Source organism: Dipodomys merriami, unplaced genomic scaffold (genome assembly GCF_024711535.1).
Source record: "Dipodomys merriami isolate MVZ:Mamm:240054 unplaced genomic scaffold, mDipMer1.0.p SCAF_11, whole genome shotgun sequence".
Classification (NCBI taxonomy): Eukaryota; Metazoa; Chordata; class Mammalia; order Rodentia; family Heteromyidae; genus Dipodomys; species Dipodomys merriami.
This window is the reverse complement of record NW_027202382.1, coordinates 36084868-36097256: the sequence shown is the minus strand read 5'-3', so window position 1 is coordinate 36097256 and position 12389 is coordinate 36084868. Positions and strand designations below refer to the sequence as shown.

At 41.6% G+C, this 12389-nt stretch overlaps 1 protein-coding gene across 2 annotated transcripts in view; it reads left to right on the top strand.

Moving 5' to 3' along the window:
• Window positions 1–9678, top strand: part of LOC138820889 (N-acetyllactosaminide alpha-1,3-galactosyltransferase) — a 72981-nt gene extending 63303 nt beyond the window's left edge. For both annotated transcript variants that reach the window (XM_070012873.1, XM_070012863.1), the window contains exons 7-8: window positions 2797–2934; window positions 7180–9678. In XM_070012873.1, coding sequence (XP_069868974.1) covers window positions 2797–2934; window positions 7180–7873 — 832 coding nt within the window. In that variant the 3' untranslated portion in view covers window positions 7874–9678. The remainder of the gene's footprint in view (window positions 1–2796; window positions 2935–7179) is intronic.
• The last annotated feature ends 2711 nt before the right edge of the window (window positions 9679–12389 follow it).

Below are 12389 nucleotides of genomic sequence, written 5' to 3'. Positions count from 1 at the left end.
CTTTTGAACAGTTCTTTCCTGGTACTTGTTCCCCTTTTCAGAGCCCGATCTTGGTGATCTTGGATATCTCAGACAGTTAACATTGTCATAGATGAGCATTTTCACATATGTGGGCTGCCCTGGATAATTTCTGTTTTGACTTTAAATGACTAAAACTCTTTGATGCAGAAGTTCATCCAGGAAGTTGATTTCAGCCTTTTATTCCCCTCCCCCTGACCCCTCTTCACTGCCTGCTTTTCTAGGCTATTGTCTGGCTTCTTAGTCAGGGTTGGAATGTCAGAGGAATTGAATAATTAACTTCTGGGAGAGAGAACATTTTGATTTTTAGTTAAACATTAGGTTTAAAAAATATATTGCTATTTTCTCTTCCTACTTGGAAGAGTCCGACTTATCCAAGTAACTGATGTGGACACATCTAGGAGATATGGCCTGATTTGTCCTACAGCTAAGGAGTTTATGGCAGATTGGTCACACACTGGGTCCCATTTCTGTCAGCCTAATGCTTAGTCCCAGTTTGGCTCTTCATAAGCTCCCTCCTCCTCCTTTCCTAACCTCACTTTGTAGAATGGGGTGGTGACATAGCTCCATAGGTGAGGCATGGAGTTTAAGTGAGGAACTGAAAGTTATGTACTGAGCTTGAGATGCATATTGAGTTAAGTATGCCTGCCCTCCTTTTCTTTCTTAAGATTCATTCATTCATTTTGGTTTTATGATGGTCTCTGGGCTGTAACTCAGAGCCTGGGCACTGTCCCTGAACTACTTTGCTCAAGGCTAGAACTCTACTACTTGATTCATAGCTCTACTTCTGGCTTTTTTGGTAGTTAATTAGAGATCAGGGTCTCATAGACATTTCTTGCCCAGGCTGGCCTTGAACCATGATCCTCAGATCTTAGTCTCCTGAGTTGCTAGGATTACAGGTGTGAGCCATCAGCTCCCGACTTCCTTTTCTTTTTCTTCCTTTCTTTCTTCCTTTCTTTCTTTCTTTCTTTCTTTCTTTCTTTCTTTCTTTCTTTCTTTCTTTCTTTCTTTCTTTCTTTTCTTTCTTCCTTCCTTCCTTCCTTCCTTTCTTTCTTTCTTCCTTCCTTTCTTCCTTTCTTTCTTTCTTTCTGTCTTTCTTTCATATTTTCCTTCTCTTTTTCTTTCTCTCTAAATAAATAAATAAATAAATAAATAATCTGCTTACCAAATGTGTGGCTCATACAGAACAAGTAAGACTTAGCTAATGGGCTGTTTTGGAACTACTAAAAGATCCTTGACAGGCTGAAACTAGCACTACAATAAAACAGCTAGCAATACATGAGAATTTAAGTTAAAAACATTGGTCAGAGAAGAATATGCCATATGTGCTTACTTATTCATATGTTGTGGCTTGAAATCCTGTCATTTCAACTAAGCTGGGTTGTTACAGGGCTAGAAGCACCGCTGGGGCAAAGTTTTGATGCTCCCATCTGGCTGAGCTCAGGTTGGATGCTGTGGGAGAGAATAAGGCTAACGGCTCACACTTCAGGCTGCTGCAAACTATGCAGTGTTCCCACCGGTCTCCCAGGCAGTCTCAGCAGGGCTGTATGAGCACAGCCAGCTGGGACCAGACATTGCCTAGTCACTTGCCTGACTTACTGGGGTTAAGCCACGATGCTACCCCAGAAAAGCACTAGCAAAAGCCAGGTAGAGGCCAGGCCCAGACTGCAGGATAACTCTCAGTGACCATGCACTGGTTTTTGCCTCCCAAGAGGGAAGTACAAGTACTTCTTGAGCACATAGGGTACAGGGTGAGTTGCTACCAACTTATTCCCTCTCAAGCTCCTTCTCTGCTGGGTCCTGATACTGTTCCATCCTTTCTGTATTTCCCCATCACAGTCCGTGCTCCTAGGTGCTCCTAGGTAGCTTCCTGTGTTTGTGTTAGCCTGGGAGAATCCCTTTCAAGTTTTCTGTCTACAGAAACCATATTTCTTTACTTCCTTCTCACTTTGTGTCCACACAAAAACATGGTCAAAGGAGAGGGGTCTTTGCTGGGACACTGTGTTCCAGCTTTGTCCTCCTTGCACTTATATTGAGTCCTATCAATTCTGGCTTCCTCTCTGTTCTTGTCTGTGAAATAAATGGTAACAACAGGATTTCCATTAGTATGGAGTCTCTTTGGCCAACAATCAGGTTCTTACCCAGAAAATCTCTTTCTGGATCAAAGCAAATTATCTCTTTTCTCTTTCAACTCTGTTGTCTTTCTCTAATCTCTCTACACCAAGATTTAGAATCTTCTGAGGCCCAGATGACATCCACAGAGCTAAATAACAACCAAGAGATGCCATGGATGGCTTACAGACTAGGGAAAAAGAGAAAGATATTCAGAAGGAAGAGGAGAACAAAGACAGTAGGAGAAGAAAGAAGAGTGTGTGAAGTATAAGAGTCCCATATGCGCCAGGCACCAGTGGCTCAAGCCTGTGGCTCATGACTATAATCCTAGCTATATAGGAGGTTAAAATCGGAGGACAACAGTTTGAAGTCAGCCCAGGCAGAAAAATTTATGAGACTCTTATCTTCAATTAACCATGAAAAGCCAGAAGTAGAGCTGTGGCTGAAGTGGTAGAGTGCTAGTCTTGAGCACAAAAGCTCAGAGATACCACTCAGGCCCAGAGTTCAAGCCCCAGAACTGGCAAGAAAAAAAAAAAAAGTCCTACATGACCCTCCAGGATAGGTTCAGAGGCACAGGAGCTGATCCATTTTTTTTTTTCTTGCAGTCTGTGCCCTGCCTTAGCAGAGCTGCTTCTGACTCACAGGGCTGTATGTTTTTATCACCAGGAAACGCCCAGAGGTTGTGACGGTGACCCACTGGAATGCACCCGTTGTGTGGGAAGGGACTTACAATAGAGATATCCTAGAAAAGTACTATGCCAAACAAGAAATCACTGTGGGGTTGACAGTCTTTGCTGTTGGAAGGTAGGTGTCACTGGTAAAGTTGTCCTTTGTTTTTTCTTGTTCCATTGTCAGGAAAAGGACAGCTTCATAAAAGCTATCTATGATTTACCTGAATTCTAGGTAAGAGAACCTTCAAGTAAGGCACTTTCAGTGTCTTTTCCACAGAGACCTAAATGGCAACCAATAGGTGAGTCCACATACCCCTACCTCAGAAGGCAGGTCTCGGGTTTCAGGCAAAAACATCTGCAACGTGGGAGCAAGTGCTTAATTCACCTAATCAATTGATATAAAAGGGGACAGGCCAGCTATGTTGCAGTGCAGATAGATTCATTTGATCCTGGTTTTTCCAAAAATAACAGAACATCGTTCACTTATGAACAGGGGCATCAACTACCCAATTGCAACTCTGCAGAAAAACAACAAGAACAAGAACAAAACTTTGTAGATTGCACATACTTGTGAAACTGTGCTCTTAGCTCCCAGACAAAAGAGGGCTGTTTATACTCTGGTTTCTCTTCTGATGGTATAAATCTTTCACCTTTTACAAAAGAGGACTGTTTGTAATGAGCAGCATTAAAGTGGATTTGGACCTTTAGGAGGTGTGATGCTTAGTTTATTTTCAAATAATGCACTGAGCTGACTTCAGTGCTCTAATATCTAAATAGCGTTAAACCTCACAATGCCACATCAACACCCATTCCAGTATTGTCTCCCAAGCTCCAGAGAACACTAGATTTTTCTTAAAGTTCCAGAGTACAGAATAATGTTCTGGCCCTAAGCCATGTCAAAGTCTCTCTTTGTAGTACTCAGGTATATTCTATTCCTTTAAAGAACCAATGCTATGAACCCTGGGGTTTCTAGGTGTGGACAACAAAAGCACATTTTCTTCTTATTTTTTTGCAAGCGAAGAAAGGAAATCTAAATAGCAAGGAGAAAAAAATGCCAGTTGTTATTATCTTCAAAACATGATCGGCAGGTAGTGTGTTCTGTCCATATTCACTGGGCATGTGTTTTAAGTTTGAACGAATTGAATTTAGCCATCCAACTTCTTCCTCTTCTTATAGCATTCATGGCTTCACAAAGACAGTATGTGGCTTATGTTCAGGTGTCCGTGGTTTATACCTATAATCCTAGCTACTGAGGAGCCAGTGATCTAAGGATTGAAGTTCAAAGCCAGGAAAGTCCTTGAGACCATTATCTCCAGTTAGCCAGCTGGGGGGTGGGGGGGTGGGGAGGAGCCAGAAATGGAGGTATGGCTCAAGTGGTAGAGCACTAACCTTTAGTAAAAAGCTAGACAAAAGTGCCCAGGCCCAGAGTTCAAGCCCCAGTACTGATATACAAAATGATATTTAATATAGTATCATTTGAATAAATAGTCAAAATGTCACCAGATGCCTATTAAAATAATCAAAAATTAAAAGAAACACATCAAGAATGAAGAGATAAGAACCTTGTTCAGGGCTGGGAAGGTGGCTCAGTGGGAGAGCACTTGCCTTGCATGCTCAAGGCCCTGGGTTCGATACCTCAGCACCACATAAGCAAAAAGAAAAAAGCCGGAAGTGGCACTATGGCTCAAGTGGTAGAGTGCTAGCCTTGAGCTGAAGAGCTGAGGGACAGTGCCCAGGCCCAGAGTTCAGGCCCCACGACCAGACCCCCAAAAAAAAAAAAAAGAACCTTGTTCATTGATGCTGAGAATGCAAAATGGTATAGCCACTTTGAAAGAAAGTTCAATAGTTTCTTACAGAATTCAGCCAACTTTTATCATAACCTAGCAATCACAATCCTTGACATTTATCCAAATGAGTTGAAAAGTTATGTCTACACAAAAACCCGCATACAGATATTTTTAGAAGTTTTATTCAAAATTGGTAAAACTTGGAAAGAACTGACGTCCTCTGACAGATAAATGGAAAAGAAATATGTGGAATATTCAGACAATAGGATATATTTGGTGCTAAAAATAAATGAGCTATCGAGCCATGAAAAGACATGCATGTGTCTTTCATGCATACAAATAAGTGAAATAAACCAATCTGAAAAGCGTTTATAACTATGACATTGAAAAGGCAAAACTACAGGGACAGCATATAGGAATTTTGGGTAGTAAAACTATTCTGAGTACCGTTACAATGGTGGATACATGTCATTTTCCATTTTCCCAAAATTGCAGAATGCTAATACAAACTCTGAACTTTGGAAATAGTAGTGTACTAGTTTAAGTTTGTTGGTTAATAAACGTATCATTCTGTTTTAGGCATATGGCAGGAGGCAGTGCATAAATATAGGCAGGAGGCACATGGGAATTCTCAATACTTTCAGCTCAATACTTTTTCTCAATACTTTCGGTTTTGCTATGAACCTCAAACTGTTTTTTAAACGACTTTAAAAACCATTTAGGGATTGGCAGTGTGGCTGATTGATAGAGCTCTGGCCCGTGGGTGAAAGCATCAGGTACTACGTTTGAATCCTGGTCTCAGACTGAAAAAGAAAAGTTTAGTAAGGATTTGAGTATTTCAGGATAAAGTAGGGAGAAATAGAAAAAATAGAGAAAAACATGTCCCTTTCCTCATACAGGAAATAGAAATTTGGAACTAAAAATGGTGGGTCCTATCTGTAGCCTTTATGCTTACTGAGCTAAAAGAAAACATATGGTCCTGTCGTCTAGCAACTCCTAATCCTTAGATAATGGTTCTGGGAAGTTAAAGTGGGTGAAGCCTACCCCCAAATTCTGGTAACTATCAGGACTTCCTTTGGCTAGAAAATCTTTTGTGTATGTGTGTATGTGCTGGTCCTGGGGATTAGACTCAGGACCTGGGTGCTATACCTGAGCTTCTTTTGCTCAAGGCCACAGCACTATAACTCAAACCACAGTGCTATCTCTGATCTCTGGCTTATTCTGTGCAGTTTATTGGAGATAAGAGTCTCTTGGACTTCCCTGCCTGTGCTGGCTTCAAAACTCAATCCTCAGATCTCAGCTGCCTAACTAACTAGGATTACAGACATGAGCCAGTAGCAACTAGCTTTTTATTTTTATTTTTGCTTTATTTTTATATTTATTTATTTGCCAATCCTGGGGCTTGAACTCAGGGCTTGGGCACTGTCCCTGAGCTCTTTTTTGCTCAAGGCTAGCATTCTACCAGTTGAGCCACAGTACCACTTCCAGCTTTTTCTCTTGATGTGGTACTGAGGAATCGAACCCCGGGCTTCACGCACACTAGGTAAGCAGTATATTACCAGGCCACATCCTTGGCCTCTTTATTTTTATTTTTAAATACAAAAAAATAGTTTAAGTAAGGTGAAATCTTTGCTTTAGCATTTGGATGAATTTATAAGGGCCATCTCTGGTTAATGAATTAGTGTTTGGGGTGACCATAGGAGACTTGCAGGATGGCCATGCTATGTGGAAGGAGTTCCATGTCCAGGCCCCATTCTCTGCATCAAAGAGGGGGAGGAGATAATGCTGATGGTTGGGCTTAGCCAGAAATAGAGGTAGACAAGATTAGGGAAGTGGTCTCAAGGTTCATGTCACCTTTACATCTGATCTGGCAGTAGAAATGCTGAGGTATAGTTTGGGTGTTTTTGTTTGTTTTTGTCAGTTGTGGGGCTTGAACTCTGGGCCTGGACATTGTCCCTGAGCTCTTCAGCCCAAAGTGAGAGCTCTGCTGCTTGAGCCACAGTGCCACTTCTAGTTTTCTGCCAGTTAATTGGAGATAAGAGTCTCATGAATTTTTCTGCCTGGGCTGGCTTTGAACCATGATCCTCGAAATTATCATAAATATCACCTCTCTTACAATTAAAGCTGACATTTGGATCCGTAAGCCCTGAACATCCTAACAACTGAACCACAGAATTAGAAGGACTCAGACACCCAGCCATCTACAACATTAGAACCTGCATACTTCCAGATATGGGAATAGAGTCTGTACCACTAAGCTAATTGCAAGGCAGAACAGTTGAGAATACATGCTCTCTCAGGCTGGCTGGCTTCCAAGAGCAAGAGGACAGGGTTGTGCATGCCCAGTGGCTCTTCTAAAATTGGCAGCCAGATAAATCATTCCACTTCCCTAAGAGTTAAGTGACATGACTGGTATTGAGTAGGCAGGCGTGTTACACTCACAGATGTCCCTCCACAAAGAAATACCCATCTGGGTTGGGGAGAAATGGTTCCCTTTTTAATTATAAAATTTAGATAATGAGATTATAGTAGCATGTGATCGCTTATAAGAATCCAAAGATAAAATGTTTTCCTTTTCTTCTTTGTTTCAGATACATTGAACACTACTTGGAAGAGTTCATAATATCTGCTAATAGATACTTCATGGTGGGCCACAAAGTCATCTTTTATATCATGGTGGATGACGTGTCCCAGATGCCTTTGATAAAGCTGGATCCTCTGCGTTCCCTCAAAGTGTTTGAGATTAAGCCTGAGAAAAGATGGCAGGATATCAGCATGATGCGCATGAAGACCATTGGGGAACATATTTCAACCCACATCCAGCATGAGGTTGACTTCCTCTTCTGTATGGATGTCGACCAGACCTTCCAAGACAGTTTTGGTGTGGAGACTTTGGGCCAGTTGGTGGCTCAGCTCCAGGCCTGGTGGTACAAGGAGGATCCTGATAAGTTTACCTATGAGAGGCGGGAGGAGTCTGCAGCATACATTCCATTTGGACAGGGGGATTTTTATTACCATGCAGCTATTTTTGGAGGAACACCCATTCAGGTTCTCAACCTCACCCAGGAGTGCTTTAAAGGAATCCTCCAGGACAAGAAAAATGACATAGAAGCTGAGTGGCATGATGAGAGCCACCTAAACAAATATTTCCTTCTCAATAAACCCACTAAAATCTTATCTCCAGAATACTGCTGGGATTATCATATAGGTCTGCCAACAGATATTAAAACTGTCAAGATAGCTTGGCAAACAAAAGAGTATAGTGTGGTCAGGAATAATGTCTGATTTTACATTGTGCTGATGGGTTTCTGAATTTGAGAGAGGATCATTCTGGCTAATTCCTCAGAAATTTTACTTTTATAATCACTAACAGAAACATCCACGTGGCAAAATCATGCTATTCTGCCTCATAACTCTGAGCCTCAGTGAATCAGATGTAAATTTCCCAGTGATTTCTTATCTATAATAGATTGGGGGAAATACTATCAGCTGAACCAAAAAGAATTTGCCACAGGCAAAGAAAGAGCCAGAACACTTTACTCATGTCAGGTAAACATATCAGAGAACAAAGTAGCAAGGAAAGTGTTTGGCAGTGAGCTATGGCTGGGGCAGGGGGTGGGGGGTAGTAAGGAGAAGAGCATTAATTTCAGTGTCTTCCTGTTTTTGAGGGGTCTAAAGCAACATAAAGTTGCTCTGTGGCACGAGAGCTTTTAGTAAGGATGCTATCTACATTGGCAATCCTCAAAGGCTTCAAAACTGATTGCTTCAAGTCATGAGTAGTCCATGTCCTTTGCTCATCAGAATATTGTGTGGCTTCTGTGCAAAAGGTGGGTAAAGATTCCCAATGGAGAAATCCTGGCTGTGCATCTTGAGAGTCCCAGGGAATCTGAATGGACCAGTGGACGCCCAGCTTGACATGAAAACAAAGCCTCAACTTTGTGTTTTCCAGGAAATAGCAAACAGAAAGAGTGGGGAAAGAGGGGCTGAACACCCTGGAGCCGTGTCACTTCAGGGCATGGGTGACCTCCAGCCTCTTCAACCCCATGACTGACAGAGCAGGGATCTGAATGGAAGGTACTTCTTGTTTTGCCTAAGTCATTTTCAATCCACCAGACTAGTGTTCAGTCACTTGGTGAGGAGAAGTGGATGGTGTCAGACTACAGAGGCCTTCAAGAAGCTGGGCTTCATCAGAAGACAATGTGTTATCCGCTGATTCTGCTACCTGCTGGAAACCTCAGGGTTCTTTAGCCCATCATGCCTCAACATGGAGAGCTGGTATGGGGATAAAGCCCTGCCATCAAAAGATGTCCGTTTCTCCTACTGCACTACAGAAGTATAAGCAACCAGATGGATTGGACAAAATGGTTAATTGATTTTGTGACAAAAGCATGAAGAATAGCAATGGGAGGGCCCAGTTGTCATGACTGAGCAGTTGAGCATTCAATCACCTTCTCTAAGAGAAGCAGTCACATTCTATATACTAAGATCAGCAAATCAACATACAGAAAGTTGGCAGGCAACATATACACCTGCATATATATTTATATTTTCCTTATATTCCAGTTTAGGTCATTTGTTTTCATCTTCACGCAATGTATTTGAAGAGCCTTTGCACTGGCTTGATGACTAGAGCAAAAGGCTTGAGAAAAATGAAACTTACATTTTTTTTTCTACCATTTCACTGTGCCTCCTAACTCTTAAATCTTGCCAAATGAAGGAATGAGTGAATGAATAAAATCACATTTCCAATACCTCCCCCCCCCACAAAAAAACCAAAAACCCCTCCTGAATTAGTGGGCTTTGAAAAAGAAAATAGAGATCACATACCAGTTAAAGATCTTGTTTCTTCATTATACAGGTTGTGGTGGACTCTGTCTAGAGTAGGTTGTGATTAATGATTGAAGTCTTGAACCAAAGAAATTATCTACCGTGGAAGTTTAGAAAAAAAGGCTAAAGGAATTGTGAGGGAATTTCTTGATTTTTAAAATTCTTTAAATCATCAATGGAAAAAATTCAGAGCCTTGTTAATGATAATACTTAAACATTTTTTAAAACATTTCTCCTTTTCAATAAATTATTTTCTCAATATATTCTGGTCTGGTCATGGATTATGCATTTCCTTCCAAAGATGTTCCGAACTGTCAGCTGTAGAATTTTAGGTTCTTAGACTCAGAAATCCTTCTTGCCTTTCCGAAAAATGTATGTCCTATTACAAAGACAGTACCACAAAGATCAGGCTTGAGGTTTGCTCCAAAACTTCTAAAACCTATGCTTCTATTGATCTTTGCAACATGGGCTGAAATAATTATCAGCAGAGATGACTTGAAGCCCAGAGTGTAACAACAGGGCAGAGGGTGATAGCAATGCCATAACCATATCTGGGAGTTATTAAGGGTAGGTTGAAAATGTGACTAGCAAGCACAGAATCCTGACTTCAAATCCCAATACTACCGAATAACTTACCATCAGGCTCATGTAGTGAGATGGTTGCTAGGCAGGTGCTGTACTGATTGAGCTGTACTCACAGCCCTTATGCTCTTACTTTTGAAACAAGTGCTTGCTTTTTGTCCAGACCAGCCTGGACTCCAATCTCCTACTTATACTTTGGGATGATAGGCATGTACCACCATACTCAGGTAATCGTTGAGATGGAGTCTTGCAAACTTTTTGCTGCTATAGCTACTTCCTGAATAGGATTACAGGCATGAGCCACCATTGCCTGACTTTCATATATATATTTTAATAGGGATAAGTGGAAATCCCTTAGTCAGACTCAGATCTAAAAAGATGTATAGCTAGGATTCAATAGTGTATGATGGCCACATTGTAGAGGATTAGTCCTGTTATACAAATGAGGAAAAGCCAGGTTCTGAAAAGCTACACCATCCAGGTGGTAAATGGCTATGCTGAGCTCAAACCTAGAAGCCCACAGAACAAATGTGCCGATACAACACATATGTAGGGCCACATTTCATATCTTGGAAAATGCAACTTGCAAAGAAATTACAAATGCAAAAATGCAAAAAAATTTACAAGTGTAAATTCTTGCAAATTTTTACATAGAATTTTTACATAGGAATGAATGGTTTCAAAACTAGATAACATCCTAGGCCTGTACCATCTACCACTAATAGTGCATTAAACCTGCTTCAAATTCATTGCGTAAATTTAAATGCATCATGTAAGAAAGACGGTTATTCTTATCTATCAATTGAGTATGCTGGGCTGACATAAACACTGTGTAACCACTGCTGTACCATGTCAGTCCTTTGGAAGGCGTGCCCGGGCAAGGGGCAGGTGGACAGGTCAGCCACACCTATTTCCACTCCAGTTTGAATCCGGGAAGCACATGTAGGCATGCAGCTGGAATGGGAGAGGTTTATTCAAGGCCTGAAAGACTTGTCTCTTTCCCCCACTTTTCATTTTGGTGTTTTGAGACAGGGGACAGGGCTAGAGGTCACAATCCTTTTGCCTGTACCTACCAAGTGCTGAGATTATGGATGTGTACCACCATAGCGGGCTCTTTGTCCTTCTTGGAATGACAGTTTTTATCACTCATAGCAAAAGTCACTATCACGTGAGACCCTTTTGTTCTGACAGTACCAGCATTTATTAAATGTGTACTGTATTAGTGAATATATCAGCTCGACAGCCATCGAGTCTATTGAATGTACAACACACTTCACATACATTTTAAAAGGGGTAAGTAGGGATCTTAGTCCAAGACTCAAATCTGGAGGGGTGCAGAGCTAGGATTCAAAATTTCTGTCTAAAGCCTGTGCTCATACAACAGCACTAGACTACCTCCCTCATTCTTTTACTGTAAAAGTGTATTGTAAAAGTGATGTACAGAGGGGTTACAGTCACATGTCATGCAATGAATACAATTTTTTCCCCTCGGTCCTGGGGCTTGTATTCAGGCCTGGGCACTGTCCCTAAGCTTCTTTTGCTCAAGGCTACTACCACTTGAGCCACAGCACCTCTTGTGGCTTTTTCTGTTTATGTGGAACTAAGGAATCAAACCCAGGGTTTCATGCATGCTAGGCAAGAACTCTACACTAAGCCACATTCCCAGTCCACAAATACATTTTTTTAACAGTCTTACACATACTGTAACCATCGTGACATGTCTGGGCATCTAGAGAATCACGATGGAAGGGTTATATACCAAAGGGAGAGAATTGAGCATCCTGAAAACTTTTAACGGCCAAGTCATGGACTATATAGCTAGAAAAGCAGGACTGTGGAACCTGAGCAAGTACAAAATGTAGGTGGGTACTCGGCTACAGAACTATGGAGGAAGGAAGAATATCTAGGGATCTGGGGAAAAAAACCAAAAAACTTAAGAGGCCTGACCCATGAGCTGATCTTTGACAGAAGAGGAGTCACTGGGAAGTTGGATGGATTGAGGTCTCTGAGGGAGAAGCAGCAGGTGTGAAGTATGGAAGCCTGCAAATTCATAGATGCCCATGAAAATGGGGCTTTGGGACTGGATAAAATCACCAGGCAGAGCCTGCGTGACAAAAAACACAGAGGGCTCTGTCTGCCTGCCTCACATTCACCTAGGATGTATGGTTCTCTCCTACTTCCCAGCAGTCTCATCTTCTTTAGGGAACCTACTCAATTTCTATGGAAGCCTGCCATCATTGGAACAAGTGATCTAGGCCAAGCTCATTCACTTTCCATCTCCCTACCCAGTTGCAATGACTGGTTAAGGGATGATCAGGTACCTAAAGTAGCCCAAACAAGTGAGTTTCAGATGTTTTCCTAGAAATAAGGGAGCTTAAAATTCTAGTTACTT